We start from the raw sequence: 21,900 nt of genomic DNA on the forward strand, positions 1-21,900 counted from the left end.
CTATTTTCTATTACTATCACTCAAAATGGAAAAAGTCTAACTCTGTATTATCAAGAGCTTATTTTAAAATTTCAAAAGTTTTCAGTTGATGAAGGGTTGAGGAGAAAAGTCAATAGTAGAGTCATGAAGAAAAAATTCTGGAAAACATACATGTCAGAATTCAAAACAAATTCCGGAGCCCTGAGGTCCACATCCTTCTGCATTGTCTATGAGTCGTTACTGAAAATCTGTGTTCTGTAGGGGAAGATAGCTCAACCAGCTTAGAGCTGTTGATTCTGCAATCAACTTCTGATTCCTTCTGTGGGTCTTACACTTGAATCTTCCAGCAGAGAGATTAATTGACCAGTGACTATCAAGAGGAGGCTGACTCTTTTGAACTGCCACCCCAGGCCATTGGCATGGCTGGCATCCACTTCTGGCCTGACCAGCAGGGGCCACAATGGTAGGGTCCTTGGCAGAGCACATGGCTGCCCCACGGAAGGGGCTGCCATCACAGTGGTTAAAGGCTTAAACTCTAATCGGACAGACCTGAGCTCAAAATTTGTCTCTACCACTGTAAGGTTTGGGCTTTAGGCAAATTAGCTAACTTCTCTAAGGCTGTTTGCTTATCTGCTTAATGGGGATAATTATGTATCATAAGACTGATATAAAGATAAAATTAAACCAGGTGTGGAATACACATAACATGGCACCTGGCACATACAAAGCCCTTAACAATCACTCCAAGAGCCTCATCCCTCATCAGGGCTGTGGGTATGGTCAGCTTTCAGTGAGGAATAGTCTCCTCTTCTGCTGCTTGTTAAGGCTGTAAGGAGAGGATGTAGGGATTTGGTGATTTTGAATCTGATCTCTTAATATGTATTCACATCAGAACACAAGAATATGCCGCATTTGTTTGTATGTTTGTTTGAAAGATGATAGTTTGAAATACTCAGCTCTATCTATAAAGGAAATCCATGTTAAACTACCTGAACAGTAGTGATTTTGTTAACCTTCCCTGTATCTGACAGTGTGCTGGGTGACGGAAGACCCCTCAGGAGCCTCCAGCTCTACCCCAGCCTCCACCACTCTCCACCACTTATTAGGTGGGTGGACAAGGACAGTCATTTAACCTCTCTGAGCTTCATCTCCTCATCTTCAAAGTAGGATAATGGATATTAATTATGTCACAGAGTGGCTGCAAGTTTTAAATACAATGCTGTATGGGTTTCTGTTGTTGTTTTTGTTTTTTTGGGGCGGGGGCTAGGGACTGGCATATAGGTCCTCAATACATACTAGGTTTGTTTTCCTCTTCTTTTCAAACTGCTTTTGGGTCTAAGTTTCTGTGGTATTATGATATCTATCTATCTATCTATCCACCTACCTACCTACCTACCTATTTATATTGGTTTTCATCCATAGTTCCTGGCTCATAACTCCCATAGTTCTTGTTACAGTCTTTTGTTATGTTAGGTATGTTAGGCTTCAGGAAACCGAGTCTCTCTGGCCTTCTGCCCTCCTTTCACCTGCTCTAAGGCAGGACTCTAATCTTCCCCCGACTTTCTGATCGTAGGTCTTAAGACCCTCCCAAGAGAGGGTCCTGCCCTCTACCCTGGGGGAAGCAATGCTGACATCACGAAGCTTCCATAAAAGCCCAAGAAGACTGGATTCAGGGAGCTTCCGGATAGCTGAACACGTGGAGGTTACTGAAGAGTGGTGCACCCAGGGAAGTCACGGAAGCCCCACGCCCCTTCCCCCACACTTCATCCTACGTGTCTCTTTATCTGCATCCATTGCAGTATCCTTTATAATAGACCAGTAAATGTGTTTCTCTGAGTTCTATGAACCTCCAATTCTAGCAAATTAGCTGAACCCAAAGAGGGTGTCATGGGAACCCAACTTGAAGTCAGTCATTCAGAAGTTCCGGAGGCCCAGACTTACAACTGGTGTTTAAAGGTGAGCAGGCAGTCTTGGGGACTGAGCCCTCCACTTGTGAGATCTGATACTCCAGGTAGATAGTGTCAGAATTGAACTGGAGGACACCCAGGTGTGGTCCGCTGCTCAGTGTGTGGGGAAAACCCCATACACATCTGGTCACCAAAATATTCTCCTGTGTTGATGATTGTTGTTGTTGTGTAAGAGTAGAGGAAAAACACGGTTTGAGGGAGGTTTTTTCCCCCTTTCCCCCGGGACAGTTTCAAACAAGGATATTGGACCAGATGACCAACATTAAAATCTCTCTCATCCTTAATATTGCATGAAGCTGTTGAGACAGTGGTTGGAGCAATGATTTCTCTTAGACCACTACGTTGATTACGTTTCTCTTTATCATCTTCTCACTCTCCCCTTTTTCTTTCTGTTTTCCTTTCTGTTAACAAGAGTGAAAATCACTTGTATTCATGTACCTCCTCGCAACCCCACCCCCAACTGACAACTCTATCCCTCTCATTGTTTTAGCTACATCTAATTTATAAAATTAGATGGCTGAGATGTCATAGCCTAAACTCAACTAAGAAATTGATTTTCTTTCTGTATCATTCTACCCAGACAACACCCTGCTTCCTCAGTTTAGAAGGGTGTTGGGCCACCACAGTTACTGACTGGATACCACGAGCTAGGTCCTACGAGGGAGAGAGGTGTTTCTGGCTTAAATGATGAGAACTAGGGCAGAGAGTAAAGGATAGCCAGCCACAGCTAAGGAATGCAGTCAGTTACAGGCCAAAGTCCCCGTTTAGCATTTCTCTTTACTACTGTCCCCATAACAGACATTGATTGAATGCATTTTGTTCTATCATGTTCAGTTCCAGAGTGCTTTGCAACATCCATCTTATAAACAGAAGGTGGGCTGAGGATGGGGCCAAAGTTGGGGGTGGTAGTTCATAAACACGTAGTTTTTGAGCACTAATTTTAAGTAAGACCCTGATATTAAGAAGTAAGTTGGATTAAAAGATGAGAAATTCGGCCCACCAATACATGTTTTTCTATTTCCCAATATATCAAAATATTATCATTTTAACACGCAATCACTAAAAATTTATGAGCTAGTTAACATTCTTCGGACTCTTTGGTACCTAGGTGTATTTCACACGTAGAGCACGTGCACAATTCAACTCGAACTAGCTACATTTGGAGTGCTCCTTAGCCACACAAGAACAGCCTTGTCAAGATGCCAGACATTTGATTTGTGGCCCTCCGGGATTGCAAGGGTTAACCCGGGAGCAACAGGTCCCAGGGGTTGGACAGGCGCTCCAGGAGGCTGGGCAGTGAAGACAGTTAGTAACCCGGCTGCAGGTCGCCGGGAGTTGTAGTCTGAGCAGGGAGGGTCCGACGGGAGTTGTAGGCCTCAGCCCCAGGGAGCACGCCGGGAGCTGTAGTCCGCCCCCGCCAGCCGCCGGGTGTGCGTGTCATGGCCGTCGGCACCGCGGTCCCATCCTCTTCCGCTTGGCCCCAGAAAGTTTCGGTTCTGCCCGGCGGAGGACCCACGAGCGCGTAAGTGCCGCGGGAGACCGTCTGGACTCTGGGGGCACCTGGGTCGCTCACGATCCCGGAGCCGAGAGCTTCGGTCGGGGCGCGGCTTGTCACCTGCTGCCCTTACAGTCCCCGCCCCTCCCAGGTCTCCCTCAGACCCTGCCGGAGCTCCCCAGTCCTTGCCCAGCAGGCCGGGAAGCACTTCGGGCCCGTGGAAGCCGGCCCAGGCACCCAGCCTGCCTTTGTTGGTCGGTTAGAAAGACAGACCCCAAACACCAGTTCCAAGACCCCGGACGGCCGAGGGGCCGCAAAGGAAAGGAGCCCACCGTGCGGCGTCTCAGAACAAGCCTGGATCCTTTAGCACAGAATGGGGCAGGCCCCCGAGTTCCTGCCTGCGTGGTCTTTAGGAAGTTTAGTTTCTGGCCCTCCTGGGCCGGGACAGCCCAGACCTTCACTTTGCAAGGCTCCGCTGGTGCTCGGATCTCTCCCCTCTTCCCAGGAAGGGATGCTTCTTTCTTCCCGGGCTATCCTTTGGCCAAGGCCTATTCACTATCCACTGCCCCTTGTGCCCATGTGCAGGGTCTGGAGATAGCCCCCAGAGGTCTTTTCCCGAAACACCTGTTGTCTCTGGCGCGGCGGCACTGCACTCATGGCCTAGAGTCCGTGCTGTTGAAACCTGGCGGGGTGTGGTGTGGAGCGGGGAGGATGGCGGAATTTTATTTTTTGTAAGAAAAGCACATGTGGTTGACACGTTAACCGCGTGGCCCCCTGTTAAAGCACATGTATTCTCTGATGTCCCTGTCACTCTTCACCGTTCCCATTGGGTGTCCCCTCCAGGAAAAAAAAAAAAAAAAAAATATATATATATAGAACACTTGTTGAAACTGCCTGTGTTGGCCAGAGCCTCTCAGCCCCTCTGCCTGTCTTACCACAGCAGTTTCCTTTCCCAACAGAGAAATGGGTCAGGGGCTTTTGGGGGACAGAGGATCCAGGGCTTAATCTGCTCACCGGTTCTCCTGCCCCTGCAGGACTTGTGGTCTGTGGCAGCAAGCTTAATTCCCCCGCCATCTGCCTAATGCGGCTGGAGGGTGTTGGGGGCTGGTGTAGGGGAGGGGTGGGGAGCTGGAGTTATCATGCCAAGGTTTTCTGCTTTCCGTAGTTCCCACCTTCTGAAGTGGACCCCTGTTGAGTGAGCTCTACTTGACCCTCCCTTCTGTGACTACCACTGTTCTGAAAGCATTGAATGCCCCATACTAGTTGTGCAACGTGGTTATTATCACCCCGGAAATAAGAGCTAATTGTTACAGTGATGGATCTCAGCCTCCTCTGATTAATAGGATCTCTCCTAAAGGCTCTTACTTTAGGAAATAGAGTTTATCTGTTTATGTTCAAAGTATCTATCTTTGTGTAGCACTTCGTTTACTTTTTAAATTGTTTTTAATATTTTATTAGAAAAATAAACATACAGACTCACTGAAAGGATTGTATGGTGAATATCCGTATACTCAATTCTTAACATTTTACTTTGATTTTTTTTTTTTTGCAGTTACTTTAGAGATTGGTAGCAGTCTCAGGCAGTGATCCTTTAGCTGTTGTTTGGATGACCTTTGCCCCTTGGGGCTAGGTTTGGAGCACCAATATAATTTCAGGAGCCAAGTTTTTAACCTGGTCCTTTTTGAGGGGGATGGCCCCCATAGATGTTTGTGATGAGAGGAATCACCCATAACAGAGCAAGATCAGAGCAGCTGGTAGCTTTGATCCATATTGGTCACCGAGGCTGTGGGCTGCTGGCTCAAGCATACGAAGTAGGTACGCAAGAAAAGGCAGCCCCCTCACCCCAACCCACCCTACTTCCCTTTAGGGGAGAAGTTTAGCTGACAGGTAACTTTTGTTTACTGAAGATTCCAAAGACACAGCTTTGGTGAGTCAAGGCTAGAATGTCTTTAAACATGAGGCAGAGGAAGTGTGTTGTCTAGCTGTGGTCTTATGGTGGAAACCACTGGTAGGCACCCAGAGTTAGGGGCCACGTTCACTGCAAGCAGCCCTAGGCAGCAGGTAAGGGTCATTAACTGGTGCCTGTGATTACAGAGGCAACTTGTGAGCACAGATGAGTCCATTATGATCAGGGCAACATCTGCTCACATCATGCCTGCTATGTTCTTGTCTTAGTAAAAAGATAAATAGTATTTTGTTTGTGATCTCAATGCCAGTTTCAAGAAAATAAGAACTCTTTATTGGTATAAGAGTCTCTATTTAAGCAATTAAATAAATCAATAGGTGGGAATTGGAATGTTTCTGTGGGTCTACCTATGGAAATATTGTTTACCTTCTTGCTGTTTGTTGACACATCACTAAAAGTGGCTGAAATATCTGTACTACCCCCATAATAAGAGCCATTGCCTCGGAGCAAATGGGCCCCATGGCTCTGAGAAGAGGAGGGTGGCAGAAGCTGTGCTCAGTTGGGCAAGAGCAGTTTTATCCCTTTTCTCTCACATTGGAGCCAGTCAGCCTGTTGGTTTAGTAACCTCCAGTGGTCCTTCATGTTCACTTGGGTCTCTGTGGCATTTGAAAGGCACCAAGGACCTGTTTCCCATTAGGCCGGATGCCATTTGGAGGATGTGTACATCAGTGTGGTTCTGATGAAAGACTTAAGGAGAATCTGTGGTTTGGGTATAATATTGTGGCCCTGTGGCTGGGACCCAAGGGCTGATCTGGCCAACGACCTCAGGAATCTAGAGTGCTGTACCCTAGGCCAGTCCCAGGAAACCGAGTTAGGGGAAGTCCTTAGCATACAAAAGAAAAGCTTGGACCAAAAAAGGCATTCCAAGAAAACCGTTAGCATGCAGGGGGCAAGGCCAAGAGAAGAATCCCTATGTGAAGTCCAGGATAGGGCAGGACAGCTGAACCAGAAACAGTGTTTTAAAATGGAGCTGGAAGGAATTTCCTGAAGTTGACTCTGCAGCCCCAGATGCTTTTTCCAGGGTATCTGTAGACTTGGTCAGGAGCAGGGAGGGGACATTTAGAAGCCTTAGCCACTGAGAATGTCTGTTACCCCCCTTTCCCACCTCCTTCAAGGGTAGCGATTCTTAATTAATTCACATGAAGGAAGTTTACTTCTCAACATTGCATCCGAAAAAAGAAAGGTAGGAAGAGGTCAAATGACTTCCCCAGGACAGATAGAGTGCCTAAAAATAATTGAGTAAGCTAAATATACCTTGGGTCTCACCCAACCATGGCATGATCTTTATTGCATTATTTGTTGCATAATACATAATGGAAAGTTCATGTAACTAGTCTGATTCCAGAATCTAAATAGGGTCCAATTTGACAAAACTTGGCTACCACTGATAAGAGAGAAGAAAATATTTTGCTCATTGCTCCAACTCTAGCTTCAGAGCCATCCTGGGTCTTGCTTGCCCCTCCCATCTGTGGCATGGCCCCACCCCCTGCCCTCTGCACCCGGGCTGGTACTGCTGTTGTCATGCTTCTCCCCAAGAAGTGTAACAGAACCCAGGCCCACCAGCACCTCCCCGCCCCAGGTTGCCTTGTTGATGGTGTCAGATGCACACTTTCAGGAATGGAGAAACAAGGGCCTTGGGAGGTGTATTGGAGCTAGGGCTGCCATAACAAAATACCACAGACTGAGTGGCTTAAGCAACAGAAATATACTTTCTCACAGTTCTGGAGGCTGGAAGTCCCAGATCAAGCCACTGGCAGGTTTGGCTTCTCCTGAGGCCTCTCTCCTTGGCTCTCAGACGGCCGCCTTCTTGCCGTGCCCTCACGTGGCCTTTCCTCTGTGCTTGTGCATCCCTGGTATCTCTTGTGTGTGTCTAGAATTCCCCTTATAAACTCACCAGTCCGATTGGATTCCGGCCCACTCTCATGGCCTCATTTAATCTTCATTACCTCTTTAAAGGCCCTGTCTTCAAATGCAGTCACATTCTGAGGTGTGAGGGTTAGGGCTTCAACATCGGAATACGGTGGGGTGGGGTGCACAATTCACCCCCTGACAGGAGGTTTGGGTTAGCAGGGTTGTTTGTGAGGGTGGCGGTGCTTTCCATTTTCCAGGATGGGGTGAAGGAGGCTGTGGTAAGGCTTCCTCAGGAACCAAATTGTGGTTCACACTTCCTCCTGTCCACACCAAACCCAGAGAGACTGGAGCAGCTGGCCAGAGGAAGGTGTAGGGAGCATGAGCTGGGCAGGGCATGGCCTTGGCAGAGGGAGCAGAGCATCCAAACCCCAGAGTCAGGGCCCAGCCACAGAAGGGCAGCGCAGGGAGGCCCGAACATAGGCAGTGGGGAGGGAGGGAAGGAGGAGGGACAAGAGAGAGGATGGGCCTATCCCTATCGAGGTCAGGCAGACCATCTGTAAAGGGCCTCACAAGCTGGGTTAAGAGATTTGTACCGATGTCTGACAGCAGCCACTTGAGCTCTCAGGACACCAGAGGTCTGTTTATAAAGAGACGCTAGGTAGGCAGTGTGGAGTAGACACACTTCATCCATCCCTGAATTATATTATTCTATTCACTCTGGAAATAATAGCTCACAATATTTTTACAGTAATTAAAACATAATGTTCACAATTTCTACGTGGTGTTTTAAGTGTGTTATTTTAGTCAACATACAAATAGTTTATGCTTAATAAAAGAAAACTGAAAAACCAGAGAAATAGAATTTTTTAAAAAATGTGCTCATGACGGCCGAGCGCGGTGGCTCATGCCTGTAATCCCAGCACTTTGGGAGGCCGAGGCGGGTGGATCACCTGAGGTCAGGAGATTGAGACCATCCTGGCCAACATAGTGAAACCCCGTCTCTACTAAAATACAAAAAAAAAAAAAAAGAAAAGCCAGGCATGGTGGCATACGCCTGTAGTCCCAGCTACTCAGGAGGCTGAGGCAGGGGAATCACTTGAACCTGGGAGGTGGAGGTTGCAGTGAGCTGAGATTGCACCAATGCACTCCAGCCTGGTGACAGAGCGAGACTCCGTCTCAAAAAAAAAAAAAAAGTGCTCATGTTGCCACCATTGAAAGATTAGTAGTATTTACATCTTAGTACATTTCTATGCCTCAAAGTTTAGTTTGGTTGGTGGAGCAAGGATCTATGTGTTTTGTTTTGTCTAATTCATTCATTCATTCATTCAGCAGTAATTTATTGAGGGCTCTCCATGTGCTAGAACTGTGCTAGGGGAAATCATGAACAGCAATGAAGTTTACGGACAAGTAGAAAGAACAGAGATTCAACAAAAAATTACCAAATGTCCCCAGAAGCCACAGAAGCATAACATGAGACTCTGCAGTGAGGGCTGAGAATCATGAGCAGAGTACAGTGAGGTACCTTGTATGTTCACTTGTTCTCATGAAAGCACTTACCAGGCCTCAAGTGCTCCTTCTTACTTGTTTGTAAGTTTATTGGGGTATATGTTATCTGTTTCTCCCGCTGAGCCTGAGTTCCTTAAAGGTCAGAGCTCCACCCACCGCCCCTTTTCACAGCTGTAGCCCCGGCTCGTGGTTCAGACTTGCCTCTTCATCGTGCTGCCAAAAAATACCTTTTACCTGGCTGGCAGTTTGTTAGCACACAGAAATTACCTGCTGCTTCCTCAAGGCCATGTTTTGTGGCTATGTCATATTCTATCAGAGATTCAGTTCTTAGCTCATAACTGGCTGGATTGACCCCCTTGACGCTTGGGTCAGGAGAGGTCCCAGAGCATATAATTTTGGAGATCTGTAGTTTTTCCCCACCTAGGTTGGGCCTGTATTCTTTGGGGCAGGAGTAGATGTACCAGTTGAATTCTTAATTATTGATGCAGTTGTTCCAGAGACTGTCCAGATTCTCATGCCTGTCATTGTCACCTCTTGGATATTTTCTCAGCCCCACAGCTTCAAGTACAGAGGTGTGGCTCCTCCCTTGAGTAGCTGCCCACCTCACTAAAAAAAGACTTGACTTCCCTCAGATCCAAAAGCAACCCCTCAGAACCCTCTCAGCCCTGCTCTCTGGGGTCCGTGGACTGGAATATTGGCCCTTTTGTGTGTGTTCTGGGAGAGCAACCAAGGAACCTGCTATTGTTGGTGGAAGGGAGGGGACCAAGAGAAGGTTCAAGAATCCGTGGCAAAACCTCAAGTTCTCATTCCCTTTAAGAAAAAGAGAAGATGACAAGCAAGAAGGAGTGTTTGGGAAAGATGACCCAGGCATGCAGTGGGTTAACACTTTAATCATAGGTCCAAAGGGTTGTGTCACCTAATAAGTCTTTGTTCATGTGCGTGTGCTGAAATGCCTGCCTCTGAGCTGCCCTCTGGCAAACTCCGGAGCACTCTCCTAGCTACCCTCTTGAAGCTCTGGGAAGGACAGTCTGCCTGCCCACTGATTGTTCCAGCCCCTGTTCCAGCAGGACCTCCAGGCCTTCGAAGCTGCAGGTACCAGCCAAGTGCCTCCTTTTCTGTAGGTGGTAACTAGCTAGATGCCGTTGGGTGTGCTGAGCCAGGCCTAGGCAATGGACTCTTCCAGAAAGGCTTTTCTGCCTTTTTAACCATCCTTGTCCTTAACATTCTTTCTTGGTCAGGGAGACTTTACAACTGGTAGGCTCCTCCTTATTTGGGACTGGGGGTGGAATCCAACTGTAAGGTGCCCTCTCTGGGTCAGCCCTTAGCTATTGTGTTGGGAGCAAAATTTTAAAGGCGGAGAAAGGTTGACTTCCACACCTCCAACCTCCTCCTCCCCTGATGATTCTTCTTTCCTTGTATGGCTACTCGGATGCTATTATTGCTGCTGTCTGAGCCGGTTTCTGGGCAATATTATGAGTATTAGTCACTTGCATCATAGCGTAAATATGTTTACATGAGTCAGTCAGCATCTTTGTATCTTAAGTTGACTAAATTGCTGTTGCTATTGTTTAAGGCATTTAGGGCATCTGGGCAGGTATAGAAAACACTTGGAGGTCAGAGAAGGTCCTTTACCTCTAAAATGATATCTAGGTCACTTTAGTTAGGAACTCGTACACTAGTACCAAGTGAAAAATAAGGATTTTTAAAAATGCATTGAGTCCCTTTTCCTCTTTATCAGAAAATTGGATGTTTTCAGACATTTTGGATAGGCTTAAACATAATTTTGAGTTGTTGGCAAGGAAATTCAATGCTTCCAAAGATTTTATAAAACTCATTTCTCTGATACTTGAAAGAGCCTGTCAGAGACAGCAATGAAGGTTTTTACATGTTGTGCAACGAGGACTGTGGGTTTATGAGGTGGTCGGCCCACTGGGGGACCTGTGAGGTATGTGAGTCCTGGAGTCCTTACCCCGGTGCTGAGGCAGCCATGGTAGTGTGTACAGAGCTTTGAGTGTCTCCTGAGTTGGGAGAGCCATTTGCTAATGGGTTGTAGATGTCAGGATCAGGCTGGTTCATGCCAGGAGTCTGTGATTCCCTCAATGAAAGGGCAAGCTTATCTAGAGACACAAGGAAGTTGGCCATGTTTGGAGAGAGATGGTGCCCATTCTGTGCCTTTTGTTGGTTAGTAATGACCTCAGACCGAGATGGAGGATCTAGCAGGGGAAGATGCTGAGTTCATGAAAATAGCATCCCCATGGTGACCATGTTGTCTATGGAAGCTCTGATTTACTTCCTGAATCCCTGTGAGGTGATGACCCAGAGCCAGAGTGGGGAAGCCCACTGCACCCCACAGGCCTGGCAGGCAGTTTGTTAGGGCGCATTACGCTGGTGGTGACACAGCCTCTTTGGAAAATCAGCTTGTGTAATCAGTGGCTGGGAACAGCTCACCCCACGACCTGGGAACTTGATACCAGCCAAGAGCACACTCCCAAGGTCAGACAGGAAGGTCTCCTGCCTTGGGCTGACACAAGGGCAGTGTCACCGAAGCACCAAGAAGTCTTAAAGGAGCGTGTTGCCATCTGTGTTCAGGCTCATGATGCCAAGATACCGGTTTTGGTTTGCAGACATTGTTTCCCTCTTGCCAGACTCCAGTTAGGGCTGGTTTCCAGAAAATCCAGCTGGTTGTGTGGTTCCTTCATTGTCCTGGGCGCAGCCTGGATGAGCTACTCAGGATCTGTTGTTACTATCACCTCCTTCCCAAGCTCCGCCCTCTCCACGGACATGGTCAGAAGTGTACACACAGACCCAGTGGGCTGCATTTAAAGACTCACAGGGTATCACTCTAGTCGTCTTCCTCCAGGATTATTTCTCTCAGAGACTGCAAGCTCCTCTGTGTTGGCAGCAGCCAAATAAGAGGAGTGCAGATAGAGAAACAGCCTTTACTCTTGTATGCCTTTCCTTTCCTTCTTGGCTCTCTCCAGTGACCGCCTGTTCACTTTTTAGGCCTGGCCATCACAGAGTGTCTACCACTTCTCCCTTCCCCAAGCTGAATTAAATTTTCCCTTTCTCAGATCCCATTGCATTTTTTTTTTTTTACAAATTCATCAAAATGCTGCTGTTTTGTGAGATATAATTTACAGTTATATGAGTTGTGACAAGTATATGCTTGTCAAATACATATAGCCATGTAACCATCACTGTAATCAAGGCACTCAACAGAATTGCCCCCCATATTTTCCTGTGCTCCTTTGTAGCCAGACCCTCCCTTCTCCCCTAGACCCTGGCAGCTGCTGATGTGATTTCTCTCCTAATGATTTGCCTTTGCCAGAATAGCATATAAATGGGATTGCACAGTTGTAGTGGTTTCAGAGGCTTCTTTGACTCAGCACAGGGCATTTCAGATTCCTCCATGTTTTGTATACCCATAATTCATATCTTCTCAGTACTGAGTACCCATGCCTTTTTATCCATATCTCTATGTGGGCCTCTTCCACTGTATCTGGATATGTGATATTCTTCCATCTGTCTCCTTCATGGGTAGCCAGGCTCCTCCAGGGATGGACTGTGTCTTGTGTGCCTCTGTATCCCCAGCCTGCACATAGTAGGCACTTGATGGAATGTGCTGGGGCAGCTGTGTGTTGATAGTGGACATCCTTATCCTCTCTGGCCCTCTCTAGGGCGCTGGCTGGTCCCTGCTCAGGCCCTGTGTTCAGCTGGTGACCTGGAGAGACACCCAGGGATGGGCAGGTAGGCTTCTCATAAAGCACTCCCATCCTCAGGTTGGTGTCCCTGATGGATGGGTGCCAACACTTGTTGGGAGGTTTGGGGGGTTCTCTGTGGCTGCCCTGAAGCTCTTCTCTCTGGGGCTCATGAATTCCTGGGACTGTGGTACAGGCATATGTCTGTTTCCTTCCTCCTAAGCCAGAGAAGTCCTCTTTGGGCCTTGTTTGCACTGAGTCATAGCTACATTGGCTAGTTAGTTAAAAATAGGCTCCAGTTATCTCCGCCCTGTGATAGGCCCTTCTCTCCTTGGGCAGAGGCAGGAATCCTTATGTAAATATTTGGAGGAGCTTGTGGCTGGGGTGATTTCCATGCCGGGATCTGCTTGCCTGGACTCCTGGAGCCATGAGGGCAAGGTGGCAGTGGGAGAGTGAGAGGTGGCATGTGTTAGAACACTCAGAGTATTCACACTGCTTGGGAGACACTGGAGTTCATGGTGGTACCTCGAGCCGGTGGAAGTGGTTGGTCATTTGCTGTAGTGACAATGGCTCAGTCTTAAAAAGTCAGTAGGACTTATTGGAAAAACCACCTGGTTTGAAATCAGACTGACCAGAGTTCAAACCTGTGATTCCTCGCCTCACTGGCCCATGGCCTTAAACAAGTTACATGACTCCTCTGAGCATCATTTTCTCCTTTGTAAGCAGGGATGATGTTATCTGCGCCACCAGGGTGATTGTGAGAATTAAAAGTGATCTTGTGTGTAAAGCCCGTAACAGAGCCCTGCACGCAATAGACCCTCATTTAGTGCTGGCTGCCGCCACAGCCAACTCTAGCCTTGCTATCTACTTTGCCAGGAAACATTACAACTTTGCACTGGATATCTGAGGGAAGAATGAGAGGTTCTTAAAGGACGTAGGAATCTCCGGATGCATGTCCAGACCTCTTTCCCGTGTGCTCACATCTCTTTAACTTCTGTTGGCCTTCAGCCCTACGGTTAAATCACTTCAACAGCTGCCCAAGTAGGGCTGATAACTCAGGACTCACTAGCTGGGAGAGGACTGGAACCAAACTTAAAAATAGAGACACATCCATTGCCTGGTACAGGGGCTAGCAGGCCTCTGGAGAGAAGGCCAGGCAGCATCTGCACAGCCAGGCTGAGTTGGACTCTGGGCAGCTGGAGGCTGCAAGCCTCCCAACGAAGGGGACCTTGCCAGGCAAGCCCAGCTTTCCTTGGTCCAGAAGTTCTGAGGGTATGTGTCCTTATCCTCTCCCCCACTAGCACTAACTGGCTAGAGACTGATCGTTCTTCAGAGAAAGAAAGGCTAGAGAGTGTGTGGGGGAGATGGGGATCCTTAGGCTTAGCAGAGCTGTCTGAAGCTGGGCTGCACTGGTTCCGTGTAGCCTTTGGTATAAGGAGGTGGAGAGAGCCACTGGGTGGCTTTTTAAAGGAAAGTAAGGCGGTCCTATCTACGGTGAATGGACAGTGAGCTCAGAAAGAATAGGCTGCAATATGATTGATCTAATTTCTTGTTAAGCCCCAAATCAGGTCACTGTGTCTGAATATAAGTGTGTCAGAAACAAACCAGAGAGTGCCCAGAGAGCAAGGCCCACACAGAAATGTCAAGCCCTCCTCTTGAGGGAATACACCCAGATAGGGGGACCTTTCTGCCCAGAGCAGAGTTCTCTAATATTGTTGTTAAATTGTGTCTGTGTCTGCTTCCTCCATGGCCTCCTCTTCCTCTGTGCAGGTGCCACCATGGAGTCTGACCAGTGCTAAGCAGACAGCCACAGAGGGCCGGAGTTCTGAGCCTTCCTCCTTCCTCCGGACCCAAGCAGGAGACACACAGACAAGAAAGGCAAACTCACCATGGCCTCCACCAATGCAGAGAGCCAGCTCCAGAGAATCATCCGAGACTTGCAAGGTATGGTAGGTTGCTGGGCAGACTGAGTTTGGTTTTGAGGGACTTGTGGCAGGGCTTTTTGCTGTTGCCAGTTGAAACTCAACCCTTTCATTTTTGTTCACACCACGAGTAATTGGAGTCCTCAGGTCACATCACATTGAAATATTTGGGACTCAAATATCCGCCTTGTGTAAGGCTTGGAAAGTTTGCCTGGTTTCCTTTCAGAGGACTGTAAAGCCAGTTTGTAAACAAAATCATACACCCTGCTCCAGGACTGGGTCTGATTTCCATTAGCGCACATATGTGTGTTTTCAAGCTGCCTGTTAAGTCTTTGGCTAAATCCCAAATTTCTGAGCGCTGATGAAGTTGGCTGCTTTAGGAAAGAATGTTCTTTCTCCCACTGTGCAGGAAGGACAGAGACCCACCTGTCTTGTTTTACTGCCCCACCGGGTCCTGGCTGGCAGACGGCCCATTGCCTGGGATGCACTGTAGGTCCAGGCCTGCTGCCTCCCAGACTTCCCTGAGCTCAGCATTGTCCACTGAGAGAGGCTGTGACTTGAATCCCTTATCTCACTGGAGAAAAGCAAGGCAGAGGAAGGGGCAGATAAAGCTTCATAGACTCAGGAGAAACGGACTGTTTTCTTTTTGGCTGCAAATTCCAAGTTTCACTCTTTCAGATGCTGTCCCAGGGGTCAGAATTTTTGTTTTCCGTCCCCACTCATCACCAGTGCTGATCTTTAAGCAATGTGGAGCTCCAGGACGCTTGATACTACACAGTCTGAAGCTGACCACTTCCTCCATGCCTGCAGAGTCTGCTGTGACACTTTCCTGACAGACTAAAAGCCCAGGCTCCTAACCACTTGGACACTACCAGCAGTTATCTCCCATGCCAGGAGCCATTGGCCTAGCCCGTCCACAATGCAGCTCTCATTCTGAAGTTCTAAAGTCAGCAAGATGAAAAACACTTTCTCAAACTTTTAATCTTGTGTCTACTGTGTCTTGTGCCTCTGATAGCTAAGAATTACATGGCATTTTGTGGGCACCAGGCTCTTTCTATACCAACAGCCTGGCATCAGTCTATGCTCCTAACCACTCTAGTCTACTTTCAGCTAAGACATTAGATGCTTTTTTGAATCTACGCAGAGAGACAGAGAAAGTAAAATGCCAGTCTCTGCAAATCTGAGTTTGCCGGTAGCTTTAAGAGGTCTCTCCATAAAGTAGGCAGTCTTTTCTGTGTTTCAACATCTGGTTCTTGAGGATATCTTTGAGACCTAGAGGTCCTTATTGGGAGGGAAGAGGGTGAAATAGGGGACCTCAGGTAAAGCTTCTGATCTAGACCATTGCCTGTCCCATGTACCAGCTGAATCTGGCCACCCGCAATATCCTGGGTTGGTTTCAACATCCTTTACACAGGCCACAGAGCACTTTAATGGGAATTCTTGAAAGATGCCACTTTCTCCGTACTCTCCACTTTGATCTGTTGGTAAATGTCTTAATAAGCGTACAAATCTACAGCGTCTACCGTGAGAGTGGAGTGTCCTTAACTGAGGCGTCTTTGTGTGGTACACAGCCTTCACTCCTCTGCAGGGCAGCCCACTTACCTTCTTGGTGACAGCAGTTTCAAGGACTTTGGAGTCAGGCAGGGGTGTGCTCAGCTTCTGGCTTCTCTTTTAACTCTGGAAAATGTTGGACAAGTCCATTCACCTTTCCAACACACCGTTGCTTCCTTCATGTGCCAGCTGGGTGTGATGATAACACCCACTTCTCAAGATTATTCAAAGAATCAGATAGTAATTCCTGTAAAGCTAATATTATTTAGAGTATCAGAGATTAGAGCTGAACATTTCATATTTCATGTCCAGAGTCTCCTCCTTCAAAGTTTCAGGAGTTCCCAGATGAGGCTGCGAGTGTTTACCTGACCTGAGGAGGAAGGCTCTATGTCTCTCCCAGGCCCTTGGCTCACTGGCTGTCAGTGCCAGCCATTGCAGACACTTCTAGGAAGGTACAGCTGGACAATTGTCACTTGTAAGCATCAGTCCCAAGAACCTGTCTCCACCATTTGCTAATCTTTGCCTGAGGGGTCAGTGTTGACGACATTTTCAGCCATCTTAGGCTTAGCTTCAGTCCTGGACAGGTCTGCTTCTAACCATGGTTCTCGGGAGCAGGGGTTAGAAATTTAAGAATTGCCAGAGAAGCAGATCGTTTTGTCAAGCACATCCCAACCATTTCCACTGGGGAAATGTTTTCCAGGATCTAAACCAAATCCAGTGTCTCGATAGTCCCTCTGTCCCACAGCAGAGGTAGTAAGTGAGAGTCAAAGGCGGGTTTTCCTCTTTTCCGCACAGGGAGGTAAATTCTCTTAGAAGTTAAGAGGTGGGCTCTGGAGTTAGAAAGCTCTTGAGAAAACCAGGGATCTTATTCCAGCTCTGCTGTTTGCTACCCGTGTTCTTTGGCCAACTGCTCTGATTTCTGTGTACACTCCTCATCTGCAAAATGGGGATAATCATAGCAGACTTCATAGATTCTAAACTGTACTTTTTTTTTTTTTTTTTTGACATTTTAACAGCTATGGAACTGGGATGTATCTTATAATTAATGGCATCTTAGATTCATCAAAATAAGGCAATCCCTGCCTCTCAATGCCGTATTAAATGAGAAAAATACATGTAAAGGCCTAGCCCCTCAAGGACACTCAGTTAACAGAAGCAGGTGCGGTTGTCATTGTTGGAATTGTGATTATCATTACTATTATTTTTACATACTGGGTATTCTGATCCTGCACTTAGCTATAATGAGCAGTAGGGTTATAGTGAAGAACCTGAAATATGGCTAGGATAAACATAAAGCTTTCTGGAAGTCAGTATTCAGGGACTGAATGATTAATCCACACAGCAAACATTTGTTGTCCAGCTACTATATGCAAATTACTAGCCCTGGGTGGTGGACAGACAATGGTAAACAAGAAATGTGCCCAGTCAACAAGCATTGTAAAATATCTGTGAGCTCTCAGGACATTTCAACACTCCCTGACTTGGAGTTATATCTCATGGATACTTACATACCCTTTTATGTTTCAGAGGTGCTTTGTATCACTGACCACTTGCTCCTCATGCTTCCTGGGTTATTCCTGCTTCTCTTTCTGAGTTTAGTCACTATCTGGTTACATGTTCCTATTTGTTGTCTTAAAGATGCTGTGACAGAACTAAGCAAAGAATTTCAGGAAGCGGGGGAACCCATCACGGATGACAGCACCAGCTTGCATAAATTTTCTTATAAACTTGAGTATCTCCTGCAAGTAAGTGACGCCTGTAATGTGTTGATTTTTGCATTGGTATCTCTTTTCTCCCTCTTGGGTGACTCATCAGCATTCAAGATATGGTTCAGAAAGCCCAAGGAGCCAGTAAGCCCTTGTGGTTAGACTGAAAGTCAGAGGAGTCCCCAGTGCAAGCTCAATCCTCCAAGTGTGATCCTTTGGGGAACTGCAATGTTGCCCCTTAGGATGGCTTTGAGAATCAAGAACATCCTTTAGAGATTTAGGTCATTGTAAGGTAGGTCAGAAGGTTACTGTATGGCAAGGATCTTAACTTTGGGACAGTTACATACCCCTTTGGGAGTTTAGTGAAAGCTATAGAGTCTTCCCAAAAAGACATTCGTGTATGTATATACACAATCACACATTTTGCAGGCAGATTCTAAGAGTGTGTGGACCCTCTAAAGATTATCCATGGGCTTCTGTTTTAGAGCTTTGCTACTCAATGTGCAGTCCATAGACCAGCAGCATCAGCATCCTCTGGGAGCTTATTCGTAGTATATTTTTGGTCCCCACCCCCACCTACTGAATCAGAATCTCTGGGGTCAGCCCAGGATATTTTCTTTTAACATATTGATGGTATAACTCTTATCCCTGCTTAGCCCAAAAAGTGCTGATGTAACGAACACTGCAGATGTGGAAAAATGCATGCAACTAAAACAGGCAGGAAGGAAATCATCTAGAAGTTATTTTAGGGTAGTGGTATTAGGTGTTAAATTTTTTTCAATTTTTGTGTTTTGTTTTATCTAGATACCCTAATAACATATGCATATCTTGCTTCTGTAATCAGAAAAAAATGCTATAAAATGTAAAAGAAAGGTATACCTGTATCACTGTGAACACCATTATTTTGCAACGTCACATCCCACCAAAGCACGTAGTATGTGGGCCCACTAGAGGAAAGGCCCCTAACGTGCTGAAGGACTTGCCTCTCTCATGCCATTTCAACTGGCTCTTTAACATTGTAAAAATGTTTTTGAGCCTTTCTTTTTTTCAACTAAGCCCATTTTGGTTTTGAATTTGAAATGACTCAGAGCTGACATTTATTTAAATTTATTATAGGTGTATTAAATGATATTGAAACTTAAGAGTTGAGTAACTGGGATAAAATGTCATTACCTTATTTCCCTAAATCGAAGCAGAGTTAACACTCTTCATATTGCCCTTAAGACTCTTTTTTTTTTTTTTTTTTGAGACAGAGTTTCACTCTTGTTGCCCAGGCTGGAGTGCAGTGGTGTAATCTTGGCTCACTGCAACCTCCGCCTCCCGGCTTCAAGTGATTCTCCTGCCTCAGTCTCCCGAGTAGCTGGGATTACAGGTGCCCGCCACCACGCCCAGCTAATTTTTGTATTTTTAGTAGAGATGGAGTTTCACCATGTTGGCCAGGCTGGTCTTGAACCCCTGACCTCAGGTGATCCACCCACCTCGGCCTCCCAAAGTGCCGGATTACCAGCGTGAGCAACCACACCTGGCTAAGACTCTTTTCTTGTATTTCTTTCTCATCTGTTAATAACAAATTTGGTGGTTTTCCACCCACTATATGAACAGGGTATTAACACACCTTGATTTGCCAATAAATAAAAATAATGCCAATAAAGGGTCTCACCCAGTGCTGGCACCTAAGAAGCTATTGTTATTATTTATCATTTAAATGCTGGGATGAAGAGCAGTGGGTTTGGACCTCCTCTCCCTGTCCCCTTCCCTACCCAGTTTGATCAGAAAGAGAAGGCCACACTCCTGGGCAACAAGAAGGACTACTGGGATTACTTCTGTGCCTGCCTGGCCAAGGTGAAAGGAGCCAATGATGGGATCCGATTTGTCAAGTCTATCTCGGAGGTAAGCAGAGCAAGCAGCCAACAACTTCGTGTCTTCCTTTTGTCTGCTTAAAGCAGATCTTGCAGAGACCTTTGCTGCAGACAGCTAAATGAGGAAGTGGGAGTTTAAGGGTGGTAAAGAAATCTAGTCCAGGTATACTCAGTGCTCATTGTTGCAGTGGCTCAAGCTTGGGAAAACCACTTCAGTGAGTGTTTACCAAGAGGAAGAATGCTGAGTCCTGAATGTACCTTAGGCCACAACCCACATGTTACTTAACAGGGTGGCCTGTTCACATACATTGTAAGTCTGCTAATGGTAGCCCTTGAGGTGTACAGCATAGGATGGCTCCATCTTTTTAAAAAATTTATTTTCCGAGATAAAGTTCTTTAGAGTTTGCTAGGCTGCTTTCCCTACACTTTGCCCAGGAAACTTAGATTTGAAATGAGAATGATGTGGGATCTTAAGAAACATTTCTTGAAATAGTGATATGCCAACTTTCTACATTCAATTCTGAGCCCCTCAAGAGCAAAATGCCATGGCTTTGCTGTTTTACAAAACTCCAGAACAACAAACACACACACATACTTCACATACACACTCACACTCTACTCTCTGTTTATTTTCCACCCTCAACCCTCAGAGAATCTTTCTTCTCTCTCATCAGCCTAGTCCATCCAGGAGTGTAGAACTTTGCATATCAGGGAGCAGGTAAACCCCTAGATTTGAGACAGGAGGTTTGTACATTTGTTCTTTCTTTTCAGTATCTCTTCAGTAGAGTGTGAAGTCACTTTAAAGTCAACACTCCTGCTGCTTGGCTGGCTGCCCACAAATACCACAGCCTTAGGTATTCTGGGAAGGGCTCCTCACCAACCATGCCAGCTGGAGCTGAATGACTTTCTTCTTATAGAGAATGACAGTGTTAGATATGCTGGCATCAACGGCTGGACGTTTCCCACCATTTGCACCCTCTGACATCTGAGACGACGAGGAAGGATCCTGGCTCTAAAGGGCTGGTTCTGCGAGTTTCTTTAATGTCCATGTTAGTGTGGATGAGTCTTGTAAGGTCTGGTGGGATACTTGGGTCCATGAGGTAGAGCAGTATTTTAATTTTAATGCATCATAAATGTGAAAGGGGTTCTCTTTGTCACTCTCCTCTCTTCATTCCTCAGCCACTGCATCAGAGCAACTAAAGCCTTTCACTTTATGACTTTGGACAGCTGAAGTCTGGAAATAAATTTAGTTTTAATCCCCGTTCCCCAGGATTATGAAATGCTTGCTAAAACACATCTACTTTTTGGCTAGTTTCTTCTTCTTTTCTCATAATGCAGACAGATCTTTAGACAGTCTGAAGCCATGGAAACTGGCTTTCTAGAAGCAGAAAGCATTCCTTGCTTGCATGAATGTTGGTGTTTTAGTGGCTGGCATAGGCTCTGCTTCCCATAGGGTCCAGTTGTTTCATCTCTGTTGAAGACTGCTCTCTGGGGCATCATTGGTTGGAATGGCTTGGAACATCCCTAGGCTAAGTGAGTTGCTGGATACTTGGTTAATTTTAATAATGAAGTCGCCATCTGGGTATTTAACTGAGAGGGTAAGAGTTAATGGATAAGAAGCATTTGTAGGTCCCCTCTGACCCCTTTGAGGTAGGAGGCAGCTATTTAGGCTAAAATAGGTGAAGGTTCTAAGAAACCTTTTCTGGTGGTTCAGTATGGGCTCAGCTTGGACTGTGCTTCACTGTGATGAGGGTGTAGCTCGGCGTCGGGTTCATGGCACAATGGCCTGGTTTAAAGCAGAATCAGCTCTCATGTACCCTGCAGATTCCCTGTCCTTTGCTGCCATTGTATTGCTTCTCAGGATAGTGTATGTGGGTTCTGATTAGAAGCTAAAAAAAATTAAGGAATTAGGTAATGAAAGCGGATCCATAATCTCAAAACATAAAAAGACCATGCAGCATTTTGATTTGTAGTACAAAGGAACTATTGTTCCCTTCCCTCTAAAAATACCCTCTAAAAATACCTTTTAAAACAAATAGCTCCATATATATATATGTGAAAAAAAAAGTGATTTAGACAGGATATACCATCAAGATTCTCCCCCGCAAATCTGCTGAGATCGTCTATCTGCAGACATGTCGTGGTGGTTTTCGTAAAGCCAATAAACCAGGCTGCTGCCTGCCTTCACTTCCAGGTGTCCTGGCTGCACCCGAAACACACATGGGGAATTGTCTTACAGCTTCTCTAGTTAAAAAGATTTAACACCTTTTTGTTTTTTAAAACTACTTCATATGGTATCATTTCCTTGAGTCAGCGGTAAGAAGAAATATAGCTCTGAGTTAAAGGTGCTATATGCCAGGATGTTTACCCCATTGAGTCAGGAAATATGTGGTACAGCCT

The 21,900-nt window shown here is 46.3% G+C and overlaps 1 protein-coding gene across 5 annotated transcripts in view; it reads left to right on the top strand.

Moving 5' to 3' along the window:
- The first annotated feature begins 279 nt into the window (after positions 1-279).
- The window catches only part of FYCO1 (FYVE and coiled-coil domain autophagy adaptor 1), an 80,899-nt gene continuing 59,278 nt past the window's right edge, over positions 280-21,900 (top strand). For 2 of the 5 annotated variants that reach the window (XM_021934484.2, XM_021934487.2), the window contains exons 1-4: positions 3,338-3,468; positions 14,233-14,406; positions 17,574-17,680; positions 19,406-19,531. In XM_021934484.2, the coding sequence (XP_021790176.2) occupies positions 14,352-14,406; positions 17,574-17,680; positions 19,406-19,531 (288 nt within the window). In that variant the 5' untranslated portion in view covers positions 3,338-3,468; positions 14,233-14,351. Of the gene's footprint in view, positions 443-3,337; positions 3,469-8,426; positions 9,857-9,917; positions 13,735-14,232; positions 14,407-17,573; positions 17,681-19,405; positions 19,532-21,900 lie in introns of those variants that run through there. The other 3 variants (XM_021934486.2, XM_017955504.3, XM_021934485.2) reach the window with 3 other exon arrangements.

Source organism: Papio anubis, chromosome 2 (assembly GCF_008728515.1).
Source record: "Papio anubis isolate 15944 chromosome 2, Panubis1.0, whole genome shotgun sequence".
NCBI lineage: Eukaryota > Metazoa > Chordata > Mammalia > Primates > Cercopithecidae > Papio > Papio anubis.